General features: G+C 37.8%; 3 protein-coding genes across 6 annotated transcripts in view; all 3 read left to right on the forward strand.

Moving 5' to 3' along the window:
• The first annotated feature begins 622 nt into the window (after positions 1-622).
• On the forward strand, positions 623-2,811 carry LOC124124471. 2 transcript variants are annotated; one of them, XM_046487651.1, is made up of 3 exons: positions 623-997; positions 1,237-1,397; positions 1,725-2,811. In XM_046487651.1, exons 1-3 carry the CDS (start codon positions 740-742, stop codon positions 2,128-2,130), a joined length of 825 nt encoding a protein of 274 aa, XP_046343607.1. In that variant the 5' UTR covers positions 623-739; the 3' UTR covers positions 2,131-2,811. The 2 variants fall into 2 exon arrangements, with proteins under 2 accessions (XP_046343607.1, XP_048252546.1); XM_048396589.1 differs by having other exon boundaries at positions 1,237-1,390.
• A 3,376-nt stretch (positions 2,812-6,187) lies between these two features.
• On the forward strand, positions 6,188-9,090 carry LOC124124470. Of its 2 annotated transcripts, none has more exons than XM_046487650.2 (3): positions 6,188-6,562; positions 6,802-6,962; positions 7,290-9,090. In XM_046487650.2, the coding sequence occupies exons 1-3, from the start codon at positions 6,305-6,307 to the stop codon at positions 7,693-7,695; spliced, it is 825 nt and encodes a 274-aa protein (XP_046343606.1). In that variant the 5' UTR covers positions 6,188-6,304; the 3' UTR covers positions 7,696-9,090. The 2 variants fall into 2 exon arrangements, with proteins under 2 accessions (XP_046343606.1, XP_048252553.1); XM_048396596.1 differs by having other exon boundaries at positions 6,802-6,955; positions 7,290-7,512.
• Positions 9,091-20,687: 11,597 nt separating this feature from the next.
• LOC124124467 (trichohyalin-like) overlaps positions 20,688-26,020 on the forward strand; it is an 86,612-nt gene continuing 81,279 nt past the window's right edge. For both annotated transcript variants that reach the window (XM_046487645.2, XM_046487646.2), the window contains exon 1: positions 20,688-23,366. In XM_046487645.2, the coding sequence (XP_046343601.1) occupies positions 21,105-23,366 (2,262 nt within the window). In that variant the 5' untranslated portion in view covers positions 20,688-21,104. The remainder of the gene's footprint in view (positions 23,367-26,020) is intronic.

Below are 26,020 nucleotides of genomic sequence, written 5' to 3' on the forward strand. Positions count from 1 at the left end.
GGTCTTGCATTCGATATTCGCTTGGTGTGCCTAAACTTGTGCTCTTACCCCAGTCACCTTTTGATTTCGTTCCCGTAGGTATTCACGCAATTCTTTAACTGTCATTTTATGGAATTCACCATCAACGTCAATATTGTTATTTGCCGCCATTTTGAAGGTTTACTCGGCGGAAGTGAACGTGAAAAGGGGACATCACTCTAATTTTCTTTGCAAAGGGAGATAACAACACTTTTCGGAAAGTCGAATATTGATCAGTCTTTTGGGCATTGTTGAATATCACAGTATATTGCTAAGTCTCTGGAGAATTGAGGAAAATCACAGTATATTGCTGAGTCGTTGGGGCATTGTGGAATATTGCTAAATCTCTGGAGCATTGTGGAATATGACAGTATATTGCTAAGTCTCTGGAGAATTGTGGAATATCACATTATTTCGCTAAGTCTCTGGGACATTGTGGAATATCAGAGTATATTGCTAAGTCTCTCGGACATTGTGGAACATCACAGTATATTGCTAAGTCTCTGGAGCATTGTGGAATATGACAGTATATTGCTAAGTCTCTGGAGCATTGTGGAATATGACAGTATATTGCTATATATCACAGTATTCGACTTTCCGAAAAGTCAAGTTCAGTGAGAGTTATCCGTCTTGAGTTGGAACTCTTCAATTGGTTGGATGAACTTCCGCCGAGTATTGTCAACTTCCGTCGAAAATAGCGCGCTGCTTCGAAGCTGTCAAAATGGGGAAGCAATACTGCTGTATTTGTAGCAATTTTAGGGGAAAGAGAGTCGGTGAAAGAATAGTATCTCTACACGTCATTCCAGTAAGCAAGTCCCTACGACAAGCGTGGATAAGGCGACTTCGGTTAGTGAGAAAAGACCTCACAGTGACCAAGCACGCGGAAATATGCTCAGAACATTTCCTGGGTGGTAACGGTCCAGGCAAAGGGCATGATGTTCCATCGATTTTTCCGAAGAAAAATTACAGTACTTGCACAGTGAGTTATGTTGATTCTTATAAGATTTATGCTATTGTTGGTGTATTTAATGTGTTTTATCTTTTGTGAATGTTATGTGATTGTGAAAAAGTGCTATGATTAAAACTTGAAATGAAAAAAAACAAACAAAAACGTTTCAAGTTGTGTTGATCTTAAAATTCTATGTATCCTCTCTTTCATCTTATTTGTTTGAATAAATAGAAAAAAATGTCTCAGTGTCTGTTGATAATTTGTTGCAGGTGTCTGATGCTGACTTTGCTGATACCCCTAAGCCAAATGAAAGCCCATTCAAGCAGGCCTGTGACCCTGAATCTCCCAAAGTGACTATGCAGATACATGGAGGGACTCCTCAGTCTGATGAAATTGAACATCATTCCACAACATTCAGTCAAGGTGCCAGGTACAGCGGGAACATAAGTTTTTTTCTTTTTTGAATTTGTTGATTATTATGAGAAGTTATGTTTAACAAGACAAAATATAAAAATCATGGTGTAGTCTCTCTTACTTACAGAACAATAAAATATAAAGAGCATAAAATATATATATAGAGCATAAAATATAATAGAGCATTGACCAATAAACTTAATAATACACTTCTTATATTAGCTTTTGTATTAACAGATTTATGTTAATTTATTTTTTATTAATTTTAATTCCTTTTACCTCAAAATATCGGAAAAAAAACTATTTATTTAATGTGATGAAAAGCTATTTATTATTTTGACAGATCCTATGACGTTGCATCAATTATGCTGCATGACTACTGTGAGGCTGTGTGTGAAGACGATATCAGTTGCATAAGATATGGATCATCGCAAACAGAAATGGTGGAAGTTAGAAGCATGTCTACTCAAACTGACGATGTAATGTTCCAGTGTTTGAATCCTGTGAAAACATCCTGTGCAATGACTCAGACTGAGACTGAAAATAAAAAAGTCTTTCGCAATCAAGCCACTCAAGTCAAGCTTCCTGATTTAACATTTTTTGATGTGACGAATGATTCAGAATTGGCAACTATTATACAGGTCTTGTGGATGCAGAAAAGTTTTCATGTTTATTTGACGAGTTTTCTGAGGTTCATGACAGGGACTATCCAACATCCAATATCGGACGCCCTAAATCTTTGTCTTTGATAGACGAGTTCTTTCTAGTGTTGATGCGTCTTAGACTTGGACTCCTAGTTGTTGATTTATCAAAGCGATTTCATATTTCCAGAAGCTGCTGTGCTGATGTCATTAATAGATGGATTGATATTTTGTACAACAATTTATCCTTCCTAGTTGTCTGGCCATCAATGGATACTATTAATACAACTATGCCTCAAGGTTTTAAAGACCTGTATCCAAATACAAGGGTTGTTATAGATTGTACAGAATTATTTACAGAAAAACCTTACTCTATTGGTAAACAGTCACAAATGTACAGACATTATAAAAGTCACACAACATTTAAAGCGCTTGTTGGTGTCACTCCAAATGGTGTTGTTAGCTTTGTCTCTGACTTGTGGTCAGGAGCTATAAGTGACCGGCAAATAACAGTAGAATCAGGACTTTTAGATTTGTGTGATGTAGGTGATGCAATCATGGCGGATAAGGGATTTACAATCTCAGACTTGACAACACCAAAAGGTATACTCCTAATAATTCCACCAAAGAAACATAAGAGAAAACAGCTGACTGCTGTAGAAATTGAACAAACTAGGAGAATAGCAAACTTGAGAATCCATGTTGAAAGGCACATGGAACGTGTCAAGAATTTCAGAATTTTGCAGGGTATAATTCCAATTACAATTTCAAAATCTGTAAACAAAATCTGTAAAATCTGTAATGCTTTGACTACTCTGCTTCCCCCTCTTTATCCTCATGACCAAGAAATTGATGACAATTACTTCTTTGATAAAAGTTCCTTGCTTGCTCTGTAATTAGTAGGATTAGCATAATCTTATTGCAGCTCCAGATGTGAATGGTCACATGATATTTTCTGCTATATTTAAACTTAATAATCATGGTATCATGATAACAATTTTGTATTGAAAACATTGAGCCAAATAAGTCTAGACAAATAAGTCTATGTTTGTCCAATATGACTATTGACATGACCACCTACTGGTTGTCTATTTTTGTTTTACTTATTGAATCAAAGCATTGATATATAAAAATCCTGACTCTTCATATAAGTAGATAAACAATTTCATGTTTTAGCTGTGACAGCAGGATCATAGTCCCATGGTTCTAATCAGGGGTCTGGAAAATTTAAAATCCCAATCGGACATTTGCATTTAGGCCTAGAACTTCTAATTTTTGTAACAATAACTAAGACGTTACAGAAAATATGTTATGATATGTTATGGCTTAATAGAATGGTTCAAGAAATTACAAGGCGAAGAAGATATCCTATGTCTAAGTGACATACTATTTGAATGGTCAGTCGCCGTGAATGCGGCGTTAAGTAACAATTCACCCACTGAATGGTAAGTATCTATGACATTCAAAGAAAGATATGATATGGTATTGAGTGAAACATTGAATTGACTGAGTGAGCATAGGGTAAAACAACTGGTAAGATGGTAGTACAACATTCAATCTAATACAGTGAAACACCTCGCTGAACAAGTCGGGTATATTTTTCAGGAATAATGGCTGACAGATAGAAACTGCGAAGCCTTGTGACCATCTGATGCCACTTGTTCTCGTCAAATGTAATCCTTTCAATAGATATCCCTTTGAGAGTCCACACCACAAAATCACACCAAGTTCTTTTGGTCAAGGCCATCTGTCCTTGTACTTGAAAGTAGTATGCATGGTTTTCTTTTAGAGTCAAATTTTTGTCCACAATATGGCAGAAGAAATTTGTATTTGATGCAGCCTCTTCTGGTGTTAGATCTCTGAAAACAGATGGACATTTAATCTCTACTAAGCCATGTTGATTACTACATGTACTACAATCTGTGCATGACACAAGTCCCATCAGGGCTAGTTGCAAGGTAAGGGTAGTCTGTATTCACAATAAGTCCACACTGAGACACTTTCAACTGTGGATGAAGACCTGCCATTTTGTTGATATACTGCCGCCTTGCTGCAGATTCATGTGAAAGTCCCCATCTGGTATGTCTGTTACCAAATTTGCCCCGATATCCCATTAGGTCACATACAAGTCTATCTGGAGCTGTAGATGTCTGTCGGATAAATACTTTGCCAAACTGTGAACTTGTTATCCTTTCCAATTTGGCTTCCTTCCAAAACTTTGTTTTATGTTGTCCACTTGTCATTCTCTCTATTGACCTCGCATCCTTTTCTGACACTTTCATGGAATCAAAATAATTTTGAAAGGTAGTTTGACAGGTTGGCGATTTAATATCAACATAGTCAGGAATACAACGATCAATGCATGGTATTTTTGGAAGTTCTGGCATAGGTTCAGGAGCTTGAGTAACAGTAGTTGTATTAACAACATATCCACATTTACTTTTTGTTTCATGACCAATTAACTTCTTATTAAATCTTGTGAGATTTATTGTTGTCTGCGGCATGTTGCTGTAGGGACACATTGATCTTTTGTTGATTGTTCCATTCTGTATTCCAACAGTACCTTGTGTAGTCCCAGTACCTTTTTGTTGACTCTTCCTGCCACTTGACATCAGGTTCAAGTCATCCGATTTCATTGGATCCAACTTCCTTTTTCTGGGAATTTTCCACTTGCACTCAACTGATGTGCATGAAAGCAAACCATCCTTTTTCTTCTGACTAATGTCTGCAAGGGCATGAAGCAGGGCTGATACATGATTACAAGCCTCCCCGGCACTGCAAAAACAAAATTAGTTATATTTATTAATATTATTTGGACTCTAGCTTTAATATTATGAAATAACAATCAAATGCATATAAAATGACACAGTCATGTTTCCTCTATTTCACCCTAAATAATTATTATCTTTAATGTAATCAGCTAAAGATGTCACATATTAATAAGCAACAATATCAATAATCTGTTTATTTATTTAAATTAACAAAAGTGAATGAGAGGTCCCTCAAAGGAAGAGATTTTAAAATGTATCAATTACTTTGCTGGTATTTGGAATTAATAATTTACATGTCTTTTGATCAAACTTAATATTTGGAACATATTTTCTTTGAAAAGGTTTTTAAACGTTTTGTTTGTAAAAAAACAGCGATCTAGATATAGATGACACGACTTTAGTTATATAAATGCAAAGTCTACATACCCAGTTGCACAAGTACAATTTGCTGAATGAACACGACCTGTTACTTTTGAGAGACTTGCCCAAACTTCGTGATCGGGGCTTTTCTTAGGATCCGCTGTTGGTAGTGATGGTATGACACGGCATCTGACAAACATATGGTCACAGTCGTGATGGATGTTGTGAAGAGCTACGCCGTGAACATGTCTATCTTGGTAAAACACCACTGCCTTCATTTGTCGTTTAGCCATCATGGGTTTCGTGTCTGAAGTCCTATGGTTGCTAAGTACCATATAATTGTAGATTTCCTTCTCTGAGAATTCCGGCAATGATTCAACAGCATCGTTCCATACAATCATTAATGTAGTTGGGTCTTGCATTCGATATTCGCTTGGTGTGCCTAAACTTGTGCTCTTACCCCAGTCACCTTTTGATTTCGTTCCCGTAGGTATTCACGCAATTCTTTAACTGTCATTTTATGGAATTCACCATCAACGTCAATATTGTTATTTGCCGCCATTTTGAAGGTTTACTCGGCGGAAGTGAACGTGAAAAGGGGACATCACTCTAATTTTCATTGCAAAGGGAGATAACAACACTTTTCGGAAAGTCGAATATTGATCAGTCTTTTGGGCATTGTTGAATATCACAGTATATTGCTAAGTCTCTGGAGAATTGAGGAAAATCACAGTATATTGCTGAGTCGTTGGGGCATTGTGGAATATTGCTAAATCTCTGGAGCATTGTGGAATATGACAGTATATTGCTAAGTCTCTGGAGAATTGTGGAATATCACATTATTTCGCTAAGTCTCTGGGACATTGTGGAATATCAGAGTATATTGCTAAGTCTCTCGGACATTGTGGAACATCACAGTATATTGCTAAGTCTCTGGAGCATTGTGGAATATGACAGTATATTGCTAAGTCTCTGGAGCATTGTGGAATATGACAGTATATTGCTATATATCACAGTATTCGACTTTCCGAAAAGTCAAGTTCAGTGAGAGTTATCCGTCTTGAGTTGGAACTCTTCAATTGGTTGGATGAACTTCCGCCGAGTATTGTCAACTTCCGTCGAAAATAGCGCGCTGCTTCGAAGCTGTCAAAATGGGGAAGCAATACTGCTGTATTTGTAGCAATTTTAGGGGAAAGAGAGTCGGTGAAAGAATAGTATCTCTACACGTCATTCCAGTAAGCAAGTCCCTACGACAAGCGTGGATAAGGCGACTTCGGTTAGTGAGAAAAGACCTCACAGTGACCAAGCACGCGGAAATATGCTCAGAACATTTCCTGGGTGGTAACGGTCCAGGCAAAGGGCATGATGTTCCATCGATTTTTCCGAAGAAAAATTACAGTACTTGCACAGTGAGTTATGTTGATTCTTATAAGATTTATGCTATTGTTGGTGTATTTAATGTGTTTTATCTTTTGTGAATGTTATGTGATTGTGAAAAAGTGCTATGATTAAAACTTGAAATGAAAAAAAACAAACAAAAACGTTTCAAGTTGTGTTGATCTTAAAATTCTATGTATCCTCTCTTTCATCTTATTTGTTTGAATAAATAGAAAAAAATGTCTCAGTGTCTGTTGATAATTTGTTGCAGGTGTCTGATGCTGACTTTGCTGATACCCCTAAGCCAAATGAAAGCCCATTCAAGCAGGCCTGTGACCCTGAATCTCCCAAAGTGACTATGCAGATACATGGAGGGACTCCTCAGTCTGATGAAATTGAACATCATTCCACAACATTCAGTCAAGGTGCCAGGTACAGCGGGAACATAAGTTTTTTTCTTTTTTGAATTTGTTGATTATTATGAGAAGTTATGTTTAACAAGACAAAATATAAAAATCATGGTGTAGTCTCTCTTACTTACAGAACAATAAAATATAAAGAGCATAAAATATATATATAGAGCATAAAATATAATAGAGCATTGACCAATAAACTTAATAATACACTTCTTATATTAGCTTTTGTATTAACAGATTTATGTTAATTTATTTTTTATTAATTTTAATTCCTTTTACCTCAAAATATCGGAAAAAAAACTATTTATTTAATGTGATGAAAAGCTATTTATTATTTTGACAGATCCTATGACGTTGCATCAATTATGCTGCATGACTACTGTGAGGCTGTGTGTGAAGACGATATCAGTTGCATAAGATATGGATCATCGCAAACAGAAATGGTGGAAGTTAGAAGCATGTCTACTCAAACTGACGATGTAATGTTCCAGTGTTTGAATCCTGTGAAAACATCCTGTGCAATGACTCAGACTGAGACTGAAAATAAAAAAGTCTTTCGCAATCAAGCCACTCAAGTCAAGCTTCCTGATTTAACATTTTTTGATGTGACGAATGATTCAGAATTGGCAACTATTATACAGGTCTTGTGGATGCAGAAAAGTTTTCATGTTTATTTGACGAGTTTTCTGAGGTTCATGACAGGGACTATCCAACATCCAATATCGGACGCCCTAAATCTTTGTCTTTGATAGACGAGTTCTTTCTAGTGTTGATGCGTCTTAGACTTGGACTCCTAGTTGTTGATTTATCAAAGCGATTTCATATTTCCAGAAGCTGCTGTGCTGATGTCATTAATAGATGGATTGATATTTTGTACAACAATTTATCCTTCCTAGTTGTCTGGCCATCAATGGATACTATTAATACAACTATGCCTCAAGGTTTTAAAGACCTGTATCCAAATACAAGGGTTGTTATAGATTGTACAGAATTATTTACAGAAAAACCTTACTCTATTGGTAAACAGTCACAAATGTACAGACATTATAAAAGTCACACAACATTTAAAGCGCTTGTTGGTGTCACTCCAAATGGTGTTGTTAGCTTTGTCTCTGACTTGTGGTCAGGAGCTATAAGTGACCGGCAAATAACAGTAGAATCAGGACTTTTAGATTTGTGTGATGTAGGTGATGCAATCATGGCGGATAAGGGATTTACAATCTCAGACTTGACAACACCAAAAGGTATACTCCTAATAATTCCACCAAAGAAACATAAGAGAAAACAGCTGACTGCTGTAGAAATTGAACAAACTAGGAGAATAGCAAACTTGAGAATCCATGTTGAAAGGCACATGGAACGTGTCAAGAATTTCAGAATTTTGCAGGGTATAATTCCAATTACAATTTCAAAATCTGTAAAATCTGTAATGCTTTGACTACTCTGCTTCCCCCTCTTTATCCTCATGACCAAGAAATTGATGACAATTACTTCTTTGATAAAAGTTCCTTGCTTGCTCTGTAATTAGTAGGATTAGCATAATCTTATTGCAGCTCCAGATGTGAATGGTCACATGATATTTTCTGCTATATTTAAACTTAATAATCATGGTATCATGATAACAATTTTGTATTGAAAACATTGAGCCAAATAAGTCTAGACAAATAAGTCTATGTTTGTCCAATATGACTATTGACATGACCACCTACTGGTTGTCTATTTTTGTTTTACTTATTGAATCAAAGCATTGATATATAAAAATCCTGACTCTTCATATAAGTAGATAAACAATTTCATGTTTTAGCTGTGACAGCAGGATCATAGTCCCATGGTTCTAATCAGGGGTCTGGAAAATTTAAAATCCCAATCGGACATTTGCATTTAGGCCTAGAACTTCTAATTTTTGTAACAATAACTAAGACGTTACAGAAAATATGTTATGATATGTTATGGCTTAATAGAATGGTTCAAGAAATTACAAGGCGAAGAAGATATCCTATGTCTAAGTGACATACTATTTGAATGGTCAGTCGCCGTGAATGCGGCGTTAAGTAACAATTCACCCACTGAATGGTAAGTATCTATGACATTCAAAGAAAGATATGATATGGTATTGAGTGAAACATTGAATTGACTGAGTGAGCATAGGGTCAAACAACTGGTAAGATGGTAGTACAACATTCAATCTAATACAGTGAAACACCTCGCTGGACAAGTCGGGTATATTTTTCAGGAATAATGGCTGACAGATAGAAACTGCGAAGCCTTGTGACCATCTGATGCCACTTGTTCTCGTCAAATGTAATCCTTTCAATAGATATCCCTTTGAGAGTCCACACCACAAAATCACACCAAGTTCTTTTGGTCAAGGCCATCTGTCCTTGTACTTGAAAGTAGTATGCATGGTTTTCTTTTAGAGTCAAATTTTTGTCCACAATATGGCAGAAGAAATTTGTATTTGATGCAGCCTCTTCTGGTGTTAGATCTCTGAAAACAGATGGACATTTAATCTCTACTAAGCCATGTTGATTACTACATGTACTACAATCTGTGCATGACACAAGTCCCATCAGGGCTAGTTGCAAGGTAAGGGTAGTCTGTATTCACAATAAGTCCACACTGAGACACTTTCAACTGTGGATGAAGACCTGCCATTTTGTTGATATACTGCCGCCTTGCTGCAGATTCATGTGAAAGTCCCCATCTGGTATGTCTGTTACCAAATTTGCCCCGATATCCCATTAGGTCACATACAAGTCTATCTGGAGCTGTAGATGTCTGTCGGATAAATACTTTGCCAAACTGTGAACTTGTTATCCTTTCCAATTTGGCTTCCTTCCAAAACTTTGTTTTATGTTGTCCACTTGTCATTCTCTCTATTGACCTCGCATCCTTTTCTGACACTTTCATGGAATCAAAATAATTTTGAAAGGTAGTTTGACAGGTTGGCGATTTAATATCAACATAGTCAGGAATACAACGATCAATGCATGGTATTTTTGGAAGTTCTGGCATAGGTTCAGGAGCTTGAGTAACAGTAGTTGTATTAACAACATATCCACATTTACTTTTTGTTTCATGACCAATTAACTTCTTATTAAATCTTGTGAGATTTATTGTTGTCTGCGGCATGTTGCTGTAGGGACACATTGATCTTTTGTTGATTGTTCCATTCTGTATTCCAACAGTACCTTGTGTAGTCCCAGTACCTTTTTGTTGACTCTTCCTGCCACTTGACATCAGGTTCAAGTCATCCGATTTCATTGGATCCAACTTCCTTTTTCTGGGAATTTTCCACTTGCACTCAACTGATGTGCATGAAAGCAAACCATCCTTTTTCTTCTGACTAATGTCTGCAAGGGCATGAAGCAGGGCTGATACATGATTACAAGCCTCCCCGGCACTGCAAAAACAAAATTAGTTATATTTATTAATATTATTTGGACTCTAGCTTTAATATTATGAAATAACAATCAAATGCATATAAAATGACACAGTCATGTTTCCTCTATTTCACCCTAAATAATTATTATCTTTAATGTAATCAGCTAAAGATGTCACATATTAATAAGCAACAATATCAATAATCTGTTTATTTATTTAAATTAACAAAAGTGAATGAGAGGTCCCTCAAAGGAAGAGATTTTAAAATGTATCAATTACTTTGCTGGTATTTGGAATTAATAATTTACATGTCTTTTGATCAAACTTAATATTTGGAACATATTTTCTTTGAAAAGGTTTTTAAACGTTTTGTTTGTAAAAAAACAGCGATCTAGATATAGATGACACGACTTTAGTTATATAAATGCAAAGTCTACATACCCAGTTGCACAAGTACAATTTGCTGAATGAACACGACCTGTTACTTTTGAGAGACTTGCCCAAACTTCGTGATCGGGGCTTTTCTTAGGATCCGCTGTTGGTAGTGATGGTATGACACGGCATCTGACAAACATATGGTCACAGTCGTGATGGATGTTGTGAAGAGCTACGCCGTGAACATGTCTATCTTGGTAAAACACCACTGCCTTCATTTGTCGTTTAGCCATCATGGGTTTCGTGTCTGAAGTCCTATGGTTGCTAAGTACCATATAATTGTAGATTTCCTTCTCTGAGAATTCCGGCAATGATTCAACAGCATCGTTCCATACAATCATTAATGTAGTTGGGTCTTGCATTCGATATTCGCTTGGTGTGCCTAAACTTGTGCTCTTACCCCAGTCACCTTTTGATTTCGTTCCCGTAGGTATTCACGCAATTCTTTAACTGTCATTTTATGGAATTCACCATCAACGTCAATATTGTTATTTGCCGCCATTTTGAAGGTTTACTCGGCGGAAGTGAACGTGAAAAGGGGACATCACTCTAATTTTCTTTGCAAAGGGAGATAACAACACTTTTCGGAAAGTCGAATATTGATCAGTCTTTTGGGCATTGTTGAATATCACAGTATATTGCTAAGTCTCTGGAGAATTGAGGAATATGACAGTATATTGTTAAGTCTCTTGGGCATTGGGGAATATCACAGTATTTTGCTAAGTCTCTGGAGCATTGTGGAATATGACAGTATATTGCTAAGTCTCTGGGACATTTTTGTATATGACAGTATATTGCTAAGTCTCTGGGTCATTGTGGAATATCACAGTATATTGCTAAGTCTCTAGGGCACTGTGGAATATCACAGTATATTGCTAAATCTCTGGAGAATTGTGGAATATGACAGTATATTGCTAAGTCTCTGGAGCATTGTGGAATATGACAGTATATTGCTAAGTCTCTGGAGAATTGTGGAATATGACAGTATATTGCTAAGTCTCTGGAACATTGTGGAATATGACAGTATATTGCTAAGTCTCTGGAGAATTGTGGAATATCACAGTATATTGCTGAGTTTTTGGGGCATTGTGGAATATCACAGTATATTGCTAAGTCTCTTGGACACTGTGGAATATCACAGTATATTGCTGTGTCCCTGTGGCATTGTGAAATATCACAGTATACTCATAAGTCTTTTGGGCATTGTTGAATATCACAGTATTTCGCTAAGTAGCTGGGACATTGTGGAATATCACAGTATATTGCTAACTTTCTGTGGCATTGAGGAATGTCAAAGTATATTGCTAAGTCTCTAGGACATTGTGGAAAACCACAGTATATTGCTAAGTCTCTGGAACACTGTGGAATATCAAAGTATGTTGCTAAGTCTCTGGAGCATTATGGAATATGACAGTATTTTGCTAAGTCTCTGGGACATTGTGGAATATGACAGTATATTGCTAAGTCTCTGGAGCATTGTGGAATATGACAGTATATTGCTAAGTCTCTGGAGCATTGTGGAATATGACAGTATATTGCTAAGTCTCTGGGACATTTTTGAATATGAGAGTATATTGGTAAGTCTCTTGGTCATTGTGGAATATCACAGTATATTGCTGAGGCTTTGGGGCATTGTGGAATATCACAGTATATTGCTAAGTCCCTTGGACATTGTGGAATATCACAGTATATTCCCGAGTCTCTGTGGCATTGTGAAATATCACAGTATATTGATAAGTCTTTTTGGCATTGTTGAATATCACAGTATATTGCTAAGTCTCTGGAGAATTGAGGAATGTGACAGTATATTGCTAAGTCTCTTGGGCATTGGAGAATATCACAGTATTTTGCTGAGTCTCTAGGGCACTGTGGAATATCACAGTATATTGCTAAGTCTCTCCGGCATTGTGGAATATCACAGTATTTCGCTAAGTCTCTGGGACATTGTGGAATATCACTGTATATTGCTAAATCTCTGGAGAATTGTGGAATATCACAGTATATTGCTGAGTCGTTGGGGCATTGTGGAATATCACAGTATATTGCTAAGTCTCTGGGTCATTGTGGAATATCACAGTATATTGCTAAATCTCTGGAGAATTGTGGAATATCACAGTATATTGCTGAGTCGTTGGGGCATTGTGGAATATCACAGTATATTGCTAAGTCTCTGGGTCATTGTGGAATATCACAATATATTGCTAAGTCTCTCGGGCATTGTGGAATATCACCCTATTTCGCTGCCTCTGGGACATTGTGGAATATCACAGTATATTGTTAACTATCTGTGCCATTGAGGAATACCACAGAAAATTGCTAAGTCTCTGTAGCATTGAGGAATATGACAGTATATTGCTAAGTCTCTGGGTCATTGTGGAATATCAAAGTATATTGCTGAGTCTCTAGGGCACTGTGGAATATCACAGTATATTGCTAAGTCTCTCCGGCATTGTGGAATATCACAGTATATTGCTAAGTCTCTGGGACATTGTGGAATATCACAGTATATTGCTAAATCTCTGGAGCATTGTGGAATATGACATTATATTGTTAAGTCTCTTGAGCATTGTGGAATATGACAGTATATTGCTAAGTCTCTTGGACATTGTGGAATATCACAGTATATTGCTAAATATCTTGGGCATTGGGGAATATCACAGCATTTTGCTCAATCTCTGGGACATTGTGGAATATCACAGTATATTGCTAAATCTCTGGAGCATTGTGGAATATGACAGTATATTGCTAAGTCTCTGGGTCATTGTGGAATATCACAGTATATTGCTGAGTCGTTTGGGCATTGTTGAATATCAAAGTATATTGCTAAGTCTCTGGAGAATTGAGGAATATGACAGTATATTGCTAAGTCTCTTGGGCATTCGGGAATATCACAGTATTTTGCTAAGTCTCTGGGGCATTGTGGAATATCACAGTATATTGCTAAATCCCTGGAGAATTGTGGAATATCACAGTATATTGCTGAGTCTTTGGGGCATTGTGGAATATCACAGTATATTGCTAAGTCTCTAGGGCACTGTGGAATATCACAGTATATTGCTAAATCTCTGGAGAATTGTGGAATATGACAGTATATTGCTAAGTCTCTGGAGCATTGTGGAATATGACAGTATATTGCTAAGTCTCTGGAGAATTGTGGAATATGACAGTATATTGCTAAGTCTCTGGGACATTGTGGAATATCACAGTATATTGCTAAATCTCTGGAGAATTGTGGAATATCACAGTATATTGCTGAGTCGTTGGGGCATTGTGGAATATCACAGTATATTGCTAAGTCTCTGGGTCATTGTGGAATATCACAATATATTGCTAAGTCTCTCGGGCATTGTGGAATATCACAGTATTTCGCTGCCTCTGGGACATTGTGGAATATCACAGTATATTGTTAACTATCTGTGCCATTGAGGAATACCACAGAAAATTGCTAAGTCTCTGTAGCATTGAGGAATATGACAGTATATTGCTAAGTCTCTGGGTCATTGTGGAATATCAAAGTATATTGCTGAGTCTCTAGGGCACTGTGGAATATCACAGTATATTGCTAAGTCTCTCCGGCATTGTGGAATATCACAGTATATTGCTAAGTCTCTGGGACATTGTGGAATATCACAGTATATTGCTAAATCTCTGGAGCATTGTGGAATATGACATTATATTGTTAAGTCTCTTGAGCATTGTGGAATATGACAGTATATTGCTAAGTCTCTTGGACATTGTGGAATATCACAGTATATTGCTAAATATCTTGGGCATTGGGGAATATCACAGCATTTTGCTAAATCTCTGGGACATTGTGGAATATCACAGTATATTGCTAAATCTCTGGAGCATTGTGGAATATGACAGTATATTGCTAAGTCTCTGGGTCATTGTGGAATATCACAGTATATTGCTGAGTCTTTGGGGCATTGTTGAATATCAAAGTATATTGCTAAGTCTCTGGAGAATTGAGGAATATGACAGTATATTGCTAAGTCTCTTGGGCATTCGGGAATATCACAGTATTTTGCTAAGTCTCTGGGGCATTGTGGAATATCACAGTATATTGCTAAATCCCTGGAGAATTGTGGAATATCACAGTATATTGCTGAGTCTTTGGGGCATTGTGGAATATCACAGTATATTGCTAAGTCTCTAGGGCACTGTGGAATATCACAGTATATTGCTAAATCTCTGGAGAATTGTGGAATATGACAGTATATTGCTAAGTCTCTGGAGCATTGTGGAATATGACAGTATATTGCTAAGTCTCTGGAGAATTGTGGAATATGACAGTATATTGCTAAGTCTCTGGGACATTGTGGAATATCACAGTATATTGCTGAGTCTCTGTGGCATTGTGCAATATCATAGTATATTGCTAAGTCTCTGGAGAATTGAGGAATATGACAGTATATTGGTAAGTCTCTTGGGTCCTGGGGAATATCACAGTATTTTGCTAAGTCTCTGGGACATTGTAGAATATCACAGTATATTGCTAAATCTCTGGAGAATAGTGGAATATCACAGTATATTGCTGAATCTTTGGGGAATTGTTGAATATCACAGTATATTGCTGAGTCTCTAGGGCACTGTGGAATATCACAGTATATTGCTAAGTCTCTCGGGCACTGTGGAATATCACAGTATTTCGCTGTCTCTGGGACATTGTGGAATATCACAGTATATTGTTAACTATCTGTGCCATTGAGGAATACCACAGTATATTGCTAAGTCTCTGGAGAATTGTGGAATATCAGAGTATATTGTATAATCTCTGGAGAATTGTGGAATATGACAGTATATTGTTAAGTCTCTTGAGCATTGTGGAATATGACAGTATATTGCTAAGTCTCTTGGACATTGTGGAATATCACAGTATATTGCTAAATATCTTGGGCATTGGGGAATATCACATCATTTTGCTAAATCTCTGGGACATTGTGGAATATCACAGTATATTGCTAAATCTCTGGAGCATTGTGGAATATGACAGTATATTGCTAAGTCTCTGGGTCATTGTGGAATATCACAGTATATTGCTGAGTCTTTGGGGCATTGTTGAATATCAAAGTATATTGCTAAGTCTCTGGAGAATTGAGGAATATGACAGTATATTGCTAAGTCTCTTGGGCATTCGGGAATATCACAGTATTTTGCTAAGTCTCTGGGGCATTGTGGAATATCACAGTATATTGCTAAATCCCTGGAGAATTGTGGAATATCACAGTATATTGCTGAGTCTTTGGGGCATTGTGGAATATCACAGTATATTGCTAAGTCTCTAGGGCACTGTGGAATATCACAGTATATTGCTAAATCTCTGGAGAATTGTGGAATATGACAGTATATTGCTAAGTCTCTGGAGCATTGTGGAATATGACAGTATATTGCTAAGTCTCTGGAGAATTGTGGAATATGACAGTATATTGCTAAGTCTCTGGGACATTGTGGAATATCACAGTATATTGCTGAGTCTCTGTGGCATTGTGCAATATCATAGTATATTGCTAAGTCTCTGGAGAATTGAGGAATATGACAGTATATTGGTAAGTCTCTTGGGTCCTGGGGAATATCACAGTATTTTGCTAAGTCTCTGGGACATTGTAGAATATCACAGTATATTGCTAAATCTCTGGAGAATAGTGGAATATCACAGTATATTGCTGAATCTTTGGGGAATTGTTGAATATCACAGTATATTGCTGAGTCTCTAGGGCACTGTGGAATGTCACAGTATATTGCTAAGTCTCTCGGGCACTGTGGAATATCACAGTATTTCGCTGTCTCTGGGACATTGTGGAATATCACAGTATATTGTTAACTATCTGTGCCATTGAGGAATACCACAGTATATTGCTAAGTCTCTGGAGAATTGTGGAATATCAGAGTATATTGTATAATCTCTGGAGAATTGTGGAATATGACAGTATATTGTTAAGTCTCTTGAGCATTGTGGAATATGACAGTATATTGCTAAGTCTCTTGGACATTGTGGAATATGACAGTATATTGCTAAGTCTCTCGAGAATTGTGGAATATCACAGTATATTGCTAAGTCTCTGGGGTATTGTGGAATATCACAATACATTGCTAAGTCTCTTTGGCATTGGGGAATATCACAGTATATTGCTGAGTCTCTAGGACATTAATTAGTACGTGTGGCTCAATGTTTACACTGGCAGTCGTACAACAACCAACTGAATTGCTGAATAAAATAGTTCATCAGAAGGAGAGGTCATATGAGCCTATGTATGCTCAATTTACTCTTTTGTAGTTTGGTTATAACAAACTGATCCAAATACTATCATCATTAGATGAAAACGGTATCTTGAGAACCACGTCAGCAAGTCAGTCACAATGACTTACATCAAATATATTTACATCAAATACAGGACGTCAAAATAGCCGACACAATAAACGTGAGGGGAGAGATTTCTGAAGTTGTTTCAAGAAACTGTGGCGATTAGTGTGATTCATCATTGGTGACTTGGCCAATCACTGAAAAGTGATTATAAAGCTGTGTAATATAAGGTACATTTATAGATAGCTGTAGACTTTCTTTTGTCAGTCTAGGACAGGATCGAGTCAATGGTTTGATTGTGCATTTCTTCGTTTTGTTTACTAGGATGGGTAGTAGCGAGGATATTCTTTAACGAGCCTTCAGTCAAACTCTATCACTTATCCAAATGTATGCTAAAACGCTAAGTTCAAGATTAAACGGTCGAAATGATCAGAATTAACGCATCTGTATTTATTCCTGATTGGAAATTCACAGGGATTTCCCAAGGAATGCGCATGTAGTCCGTCAGTAGTTACATCATTTCAAGAATAAAGAATAATGGAAAAGCCGTATATCGTAACTTCACCTTAAAACAGTTTATATGTACACGGTATGAACAATTGTATACATGTAAAATGGTGTATATGCGCAAGAGTATATGTCTACGCCGCTGTGTACAAGAGTACAGTATATATATATATATATGATCAAAGGTATGTTTGTTTTGTTTGTTGGTTAACGCCGCACTCATCAATATGCCAGCTGGTAAATAATCGAGTCTGGACTTTCATTAGCATCTAGGCAATTGGGATACGATGACATGCATCAACCAAGTCAGCGACCCTGACCACCCGATCCCGTTAGTCGCAAAGGTATGTACACGAGTATATATGTTCAAGGGTATTCTCATTTCTGTATTTTATCATAATATCATTTTCAACGTTTTAATAACACCACCATATCTGAATATACTGTAATCATATTTGATTTATCCATATTGACTCCTAAACACCAAGTATCACAAAAAGGATATTCCAATTCATCTAATGTTCTTCCCAACTCAATTACAGACTCGGCTATTAAGACAATATCAACAGCGAACAGCAACAATTTGATTTCCTCAAGAAACTCATCAATCTCATTAAAATCATAAGTTCTCGCTGACGCTGAACAAAGATCTGAGGACATTCCATTACGGGTCACGTCAAAACAACATTTCGCGAAGTTTGACCGACCACCAGCCAACAAGAAGTCGACATCAGCCAATTAGAAAGCAGCTTTCTCGAGTTTAAGGGCACTCGTTTCAACCTGGCGACATCCATTTCAGACTACGCTTGAAAAATATGTTGACACAGTTCTCGATTAAAATTTTGAAAACTGAACAAACTAACATTCCGGAATATCTAAAATATGGTTGGGATTGTATGGCAATACTTCCCACGTACTGTGCAACGCCTCCTCCGTTCAAATTTTTATCCCAGGGAAGCGAGAGATAGACGATAATTTTGACGGAATCAGTCGTATTGGCCGTAACTGTCGTTCGGAATACCCCGTGTTAACTTTTTCGAGGTTGCATGATTAGAAAACACATTACGACTGTCAATTTCATGATTTGGTAAGCGACGCTTTGATTGGTCGTATGAAACGTCGTCGTTCTGACGTGACCCGTAATGGGATGTACTCGGATCTTTGTTTAGCGATCGCGAGAATTAAGATCTGATTTTAATGAGATTGGAAACTCATTAAACAAAAGTAAATTTTGTTGCATTTTTATCTAAGTTTGTAGCAAGTTGTTTAATAATCAATCAACGTTTATTCAGAACGTAGGCCCTCCAGCCAATAGTTCACAAAATGCATTGTGTAATTACGTAACAATTCACGTATTGGTCCCAACTATGTCCAAATAAATAATATTATACATATTTATCAATACACACAGTCCAAAACACCTCTGACACGTACGGGTATGAGTACAAAAAACAGTACCAACATCCACAATTTGTTTGTATATACGTTAAGGATACAAAGCACTTGTGCTCAATTACTGCTAATATCTTTCTATCTAATCTTCCCTTAACATTAATCTAAAATATAGACATGCCCCGTTTTTTCAAGCTTTAACTTCACTGTTACACATATAAAGAATAGTATTTAAACATAGGTGATCTTTGACTCCTCGAAGATTTGTATTCTTGTTGTTGCTGTTAAACAGACAAGTAGGCAAACCTGTTTTTCATTTTTTACGTTGCTTATGTTTAATGTATAAAAGCAATAATTACACAGTTTTTCTTCTCTTAGAACATTTTCCCACCCCATTCCTTTTTCAATATTGAAGTTATGGCTTCCTGCATTTGTTGCACTTTTATCTAAATTTGTAGCAAGCTGTTTTATAACAAATATGAATAACAGTTGGCTTCACATACAACCCTGTCGGACTCCGATGGAGGTCTGAAATGCGTCAGTTCTAACATTCCCATGCATATTTTCACACGTATTCTTTAACACTTTAAACATGTTTCTATGCATCTCTTTCTGTATTTTTGTACTATCAACGGAACCAACAGTCAATATATGCATCATAAAAAACCGATGCTTTCATATTCGAAAATATGTTAGTGATAAAGATAAAACATAGATATCAATAGTCGGATGGTCATGTCTAAAACATGATTTGCTTCTAACCACGTTTACTTTCAATAATAGATTTCCAAATGACATAATTGATTTATTAGGATTAGACTTGTCTTCTTTCTTAAAATTCGGCAACATTCCAGGAATTGGGGAACATTCCAGTATCCAAAATGGAATTAAACAATAGATGGAACAAAGTGCCAAGCATTCTTACAAACCTTTATTCCTGGAGCTTTAACCGGTTTTAATTTTTATATGGCCTTTCTTATTTCACCTTCCGATATAAAGTCCGACAGTATATCTGCATTATCACGTATCTGCATCGATTATCTCTCCTAAATCCAGAAATTCAATATAACTGGGAAACTGAAACTGCCTTAAGGTCTCCATATGGAAATATATATGTTTTACTCAGATAGTATTTAGTTGCGTCATCCCCCGCGTTAAAGCAGTAAAGCGGGGGTATCAATAAATGAATTATTGATACCTTAAAATAGGGATTAACTGTCTAATAAATCCATCTTAAAACCCTTCAAACAACATGGCTAATATTCCATATCAACAAAGTATTATATCTTACGCATCATTAAAACATGTGTTTTATCATTAATATTCTTGCATCAACTAAAGCGTATGCGGGAGCTCTACTTACGCATTCTCGCTGATCTTGGCCTTTTGATTTCTCATGACACGCAATAGATTACGCAACAATGCTGTAAACGATTCTATCTGTTCGCACATATACGTGATGTATACAACTACCACTTGCGTTACTGTTAACATAGAATTGAGACCTTTTTTATATGACCTTTCATTGCGGCAAGTTTTGTACTGAAGTTGCCGTATCTTCCTCAATCATGATTAAACGGTTGGCAGATTGCATAGCATTCCGGAAATGGTAGCTTTTATCACAGGGACATGTGTGTGTGTGTGTGTGTGTGAAGGGGGGTGGGGGGTGAAGGCTACTGGCTGGCCATAATCTGACATTAAGCCTACAACTGGGGGAGGAGCCGGTCACAGACCCAACAGCGAGCGACTTGCACCGAACAGCGGCGGTCTCAGAAGCGTAACGCATGTCAGGCTGTGTGCAGAGGCAAGGGTCAGTGCGCTGAGCTGACCTGACGAAAAGGTTCCTGGGAGAAGGCTGTGAGGTAATCAACTTTCGCCCTGTGAGGGCGATCAACTTTCATGAGTTACAACTGTAGAACAGCAATCGCACAGACGGTGCCAACAAGCTTGAGCCGTATATGGAAAACATGTTCCCCATAACTGATGACGTGGTGCACAGCATCCGACTAGTGAACTGCGGAGGTAAGGGAACGAAGAAATAGAAGATATTCTCACCGCCATCTTAGAATATTTTAAACCTGACTGTTGTAGTTTGGGATACGTATTTTTCGATTCTGACTGCTTCGTTCCCCTGCAATGGAAGAGGTGGTGTGCGCAGTTTGTGTACAGTTTGAACCCCAGACATGGCGCAAGTCCCTATGTAAGAACTGTTTTCATGGCCTCGAGGAACATACGGAAGAAGTTGATGGAACACCGGCGGTGACTCAGAAAGATGAGCCGGATAAAAAAGAGAAAAAAAACACAGGTGCCAAGACACTAGAAACGGGTAAAGAAAAACAAGCCACGCTGAAAACAGGTAAAGATAGTAAACTTGCCTCCGCTTCCATTTCTAAAACTAGCCCAAAGTCATCAACCAAAACTACAACGGTTACACTATCGTCTAAATTTGGATCTGCTTTGAGTAAAAGTACAGATAATGGTAAAACTGATACCGGAAAAGCAGCAGGGAAGTTAACGAGTGTATCATCTAAATCCACCAGTGAGGCAACGAAACGTGTACTTGGTTCGGTGGGCAAGCAGACGACAGATGTGAAAATAGCAGGAAAAGTTACAGGAACTGACAAAAAGCAAAATGGCACGGATATTAAATTGAAGACATTTGGTTCGAAAGAAAGTAATTCCTCAGTGAAGGATTCGCCAGTGCCAAAACTTGGGAATAAATCTGGAGAAACGAAAACTGGTGTCGCGAAAGCGCCACAGCCTAGTGAACCGGCTCAGGTTTCCAAGTCGGACAACAATAAGTCTGCAGGCAGCAGTAGTCGGTTTGCCAATGCGGGAGGGGTGAACAAGGTGAAACATCTACTTCGATCATTCGGCTCTGGAGATGAGCCGGCTGACGCACATGAAGAGAAGAAAGAGCTTTCCGACCTCGACAAACATGCAACCCGGACTGAGTCTGACGTCACAGCCAAATGTCAAGCTAGTGAAGGGAGTCATGTTACTGCTAAGACACTCGTGATTGGCAAGGAGAAGGAATCAGTCTCTACCAGTACGTCGAAAACAGTGCACGCGTCTGCAAGTAGCAGTAAAACAGTCAAAGTCGTCGCAACTGGCAGATCGGATGATGGCAGTTCGGGCTCCGGTAGAAAGTCACCTTCGATTACGATCAGTCTCCGAGGAGGTGTGGCGGATATCAAGGTAGGAAAATCCGAATCAAGAGCCAAAGTAGCAGGAAAACTTGATGAGGGGCACGGCGAGAGAGACAAGGGAGTGGAACGGGAGTTGCAGCAACTAAAGGCAAAAGAACAAGAATTTCTTGAGTTAAAGGCAAAAGAAAAAGAACTTGTAGCCAAAGAGAAAGAATTCAAGGAACTGAAAGCACGCGAGCATGAACTTAAGGAAGTGAGGGCAAAAGAACGTGAGCTAAAAGCAAAAGAAAAAGAGTTTAAGGATCTTTTGGCAAAAGAGAAAGGACAAGATAAGGTAAAATGTAAAGAACAAGAAATAAGAGACAAGGAACATGAAATTCAGAATCTTAAAATCAAGGAAAAAGAGCTAAACGAGTTGAAAGCTAAAGAAAATGATATAAAGGTTAAAGAGAATGAAATCCGTAAGCAGGAAGAGAACTTAGCAGGATTAAAGGCTAAATTAGCTAAGATGGAGGAGAAGTGCAAAAAGTTAGAAGAGGAAAATAGATCTCTTAAGCAGGTTTCTGTTCATGACAAGAAGGAGGACATGGAAAAGCTGCTAGGAGACTTGAGGCGACAGCTGTCGTCCATGGAAGATCGGTGTGTTAAGTTGGAGGGCGATAATATCGGCCTCATGGCCGGACTTAAAGAGAAAGAAGAAGGACTAAAAAAAGCCTGTCATGGTAGTTCCATGGAATTAGTTGCTCTCAGCCAGAAGTTTCGTGACTCTGAGAAAGATGTAGGCGAGGTCGAGGAGGAGAATGCTAAACTGAAATGTGAGATCAGGGAGATACGCGACGAGATGGAGGAAATGTATGATACTTTCAGGGAGAATGAAGTGGATGAATTCAGGGACATGCAAAAAGAGCTAGAAATCACAGCAAAAAACTGTCGCATTTTGCAGTTCAAACTCCGAAAGTCAGAACGCCGTATTGAGCAGGTAGAGGCCGATAAAACTCTCTATGAGGAAAGGATGAGACTACTACAAAACCAATGCGAGTCTGAGGACACACGGGCACATGTGCGGAAGGTGGAAGACGAGCTGCAGATGGCAAAGGAAGTGTCGGTAAGGCTGCACGACGAACTGGACATGCTCGATGACAAGAGGAGCAAGGCAGAGGAAGATAACAGACATCTCACTGAACTTCTGGAACAAGCGGACAAGAAACAGTTTCGTATGGAGATGGAGATTGATAAATTACGTGACCAGGTCAGTGCATAGCTACATATTAGTTATTGTGACAAAGGCAAAAGGATCTGAACGTCTAAAAGTGATGTAATTGTATGATTACCATGTGACATAGCCTAGGGTTATATGGTTATATGGTGGTGTGTGCATATTTACCATGGTCCATATGTCGCTTTGTGGCTGAAATAATGCCAATGCGACGTTAATTTTTAACTCACTCACCATGAGCCATACACTAGGGCGAGGTAGGGTTGTGTCTTTTTAACTACCATATAACAAAGATTGAGTGAGTATGGATTTACGCCGCTTTAAGCTATATTCCAGCAATATCACGACGGGGGACACAAGAAATGGGCTTCACACATTGTACCCATGTCGGGATTCGAACCCGGGTCTTCGGCGTGACGAGCGAACGCTTTAACCACTAGGCTGCCCTGCCGCCCCAACATAGATTGAACTATACAGTCGAGCGTGTTTGTTTAAACTACAATTCGACCGAGACTAAGGTCATGTACGTGACGTGAATTTTTAACTACCATGTGACATAGCCTGGGACTATATATTCGTTTTTGTATAAACTACCATAAAATTCGCCTGAAACTAAGATCAAGTACGTGATGTGAATGTTTAATTACCATGTGACATAGACTGGGACTATATATTCGTTTTTTGTTTAAACTACCATTCGCCCCCCCCCCCCCCCCCCCCCCGAATATTAAATGGTCTTTATCGTAAGACGCATGCGCGTGTGTGTGTGTGTGTGTGTGTGTGTGTATTGCATGTACACATGATGAATTTCTATGTGTACTTGATACTGACAGGATTGCTAATGGAGGTCTTGTATATGTTTGCATATATGAAGATATCCTACATTTGTGTTCGAATTCAGCGAAGGCTTGAATCCAAATATGAAAGCGATTGAGTTATTGTTGCTTCCCACTAAATGTAGTACTTACTCAACAACATGATGAGATGACAATTGAATGTAAAATGAGTTTTGGTAATATGACAATTAGGTTGGTAAAGTAAAGGAAAGCCAATAATATTCATACAGCGGTTGGGCAGTGCGAGGGACACTGCAGTTTTTTTACTACTTCAACAATAAGATCGTGGGGCTGTTTGACGGTTGGGAAAATAATATTTGGAAATAAATGACCGACACAGAAGTAAGGTGATTGTCCAAATCTGTAGCTATTGTGTGACTGGTTGAGGGAGGTGTAAAGCCTATAGAATGTCTACATCGTGGCGAGGCGATCTAAAGGAATTTTACTGCTGCTGCATTTCTCTTCTAGCACATCTTACGTTGGTGGCAATGATAACACGGTTTCTATGACAACAGATACCTACATAGCACCTTGTTTAAGTAAAGACGTGGTAGGCACAGTATCGGGATAAATAACTCGCGAATATTGAGGAGCTTTATTGGCCTAGTGCCAGCTTACAGTGTTGTAATGTTTCTGCTTTCGGAGACAGGCTGAAGGAGAATACACACGTGATTGACGAGGAAGGTTAAAGTACACAATGGAAAGTGTTGTCAGAGGGAAAATGATGAGACGGGTGATGTACAACGTAAACTTTTGATGAACTGTAAAGAAGGTTAACGCACAATAAGTCACGTGAGGAGATGGGTGAGAGGAAGGTTTATACAGTAAATGACATACACACACGTGATGTGATTGTGATTGTGAAGTTGATAAAATAACGTTAAAATAACGTTACATCTGTATTTTATTCCGTAAACTGTTAGTGTATATATATTACTGTTACCTAAATAAGGCATCCAAGTATATATTCATAATAATCAAAGACTAACCACATAGTAACATATTACTAACACAGACACAGTGAAACATGACAAACATTACATTACAAACAACACAGTGAGGCATTACAAACAACACAGTGAGACATTCCAAATAAAAAGACAGATACAAATTACAAATAGCCACACAGTTACACATTACTAAAAGCAATACATGAGACATTTCAAACAATCACACAGTAACACATTATATACAACACACCGTGACACATCAGAAACAACACACAGTGATACATTGGAAACAACCACACAGTGACACATTAGAAACAACACACAGGGACACATTAGAAACAACACACAGTGATACATTATTAAACTACACCAATGGACACATAAGAAACAACACACAGTGATACATTACTAAACAACACCAAGGGACACATTAGAAACAACACACAGTGATACATTATTAAACTACACCAAGGGACACATAAGAAACAACACACAGAGATACTTTACCCCCAAAAAAATCACTGACACATTATAAACATCCACACATTGACACATTATGAATTACACACAGTGACACATTTCTAAACAACAATGCAGTGACACATTATAAACAACACAAAGTGACACGTGAGAAACAACACATAGTGACATACTAGAAACAACCACACAGTCACACATCAGAAACAACACACCGTCACACATTATAAAGAACACTCAGAGACACATCAGAAACAACACACAGTGTCACATTATCAACTACCACACAGTGACACATTAGAAAAAACATACAGTGACACATTACTAAACAACACACAGTGACACGTTAGAAACAACCACACAGTGACACGTTGCAGAAAACCATTCAGTGACACATTAGAAACAACACACAGTGACACATTAT

Source organism: Haliotis rufescens, unplaced genomic scaffold, assembly GCF_023055435.1.
Source record: "Haliotis rufescens isolate VD_foot unplaced genomic scaffold, xgHalRufe1.0.p SCAF_1, whole genome shotgun sequence".
Taxonomy (NCBI): domain Eukaryota; kingdom Metazoa; phylum Mollusca; class Gastropoda; order Lepetellida; family Haliotidae; genus Haliotis; species Haliotis rufescens.

Bases quoted from the DNA above. Each gene is read 5' to 3' on its own strand.
- LOC124124470 (XM_046487650.2), top strand. From the start codon at position 6,305: ATGGGGAAGCAATACTGCTGTATTTGTAGCAATTTTAGGGGAAAGAGA. The intron at 6,563-6,801 runs GTGAGTTATGTT...AATTTGTTGCAG, and splicing joins AAAATTACAGTACTTGCACA to GTGTCTGATGCTGACTTTGC. The intron at 6,963-7,289 runs GTACAGCGGGAA...TTATTTTGACAG, and splicing joins ACATTCAGTCAAGGTGCCAG to ATCCTATGACGTTGCATCAA.
- LOC124124471 (XM_046487651.1), top strand. From the start codon at position 740: ATGGGGAAGCAATACTGCTGTATTTGTAGCAATTTTAGGGGAAAGAGA. The intron at 998-1,236 runs GTGAGTTATGTT...AATTTGTTGCAG, and splicing joins AAAATTACAGTACTTGCACA to GTGTCTGATGCTGACTTTGC. The intron at 1,398-1,724 runs GTACAGCGGGAA...TTATTTTGACAG, and splicing joins ACATTCAGTCAAGGTGCCAG to ATCCTATGACGTTGCATCAA.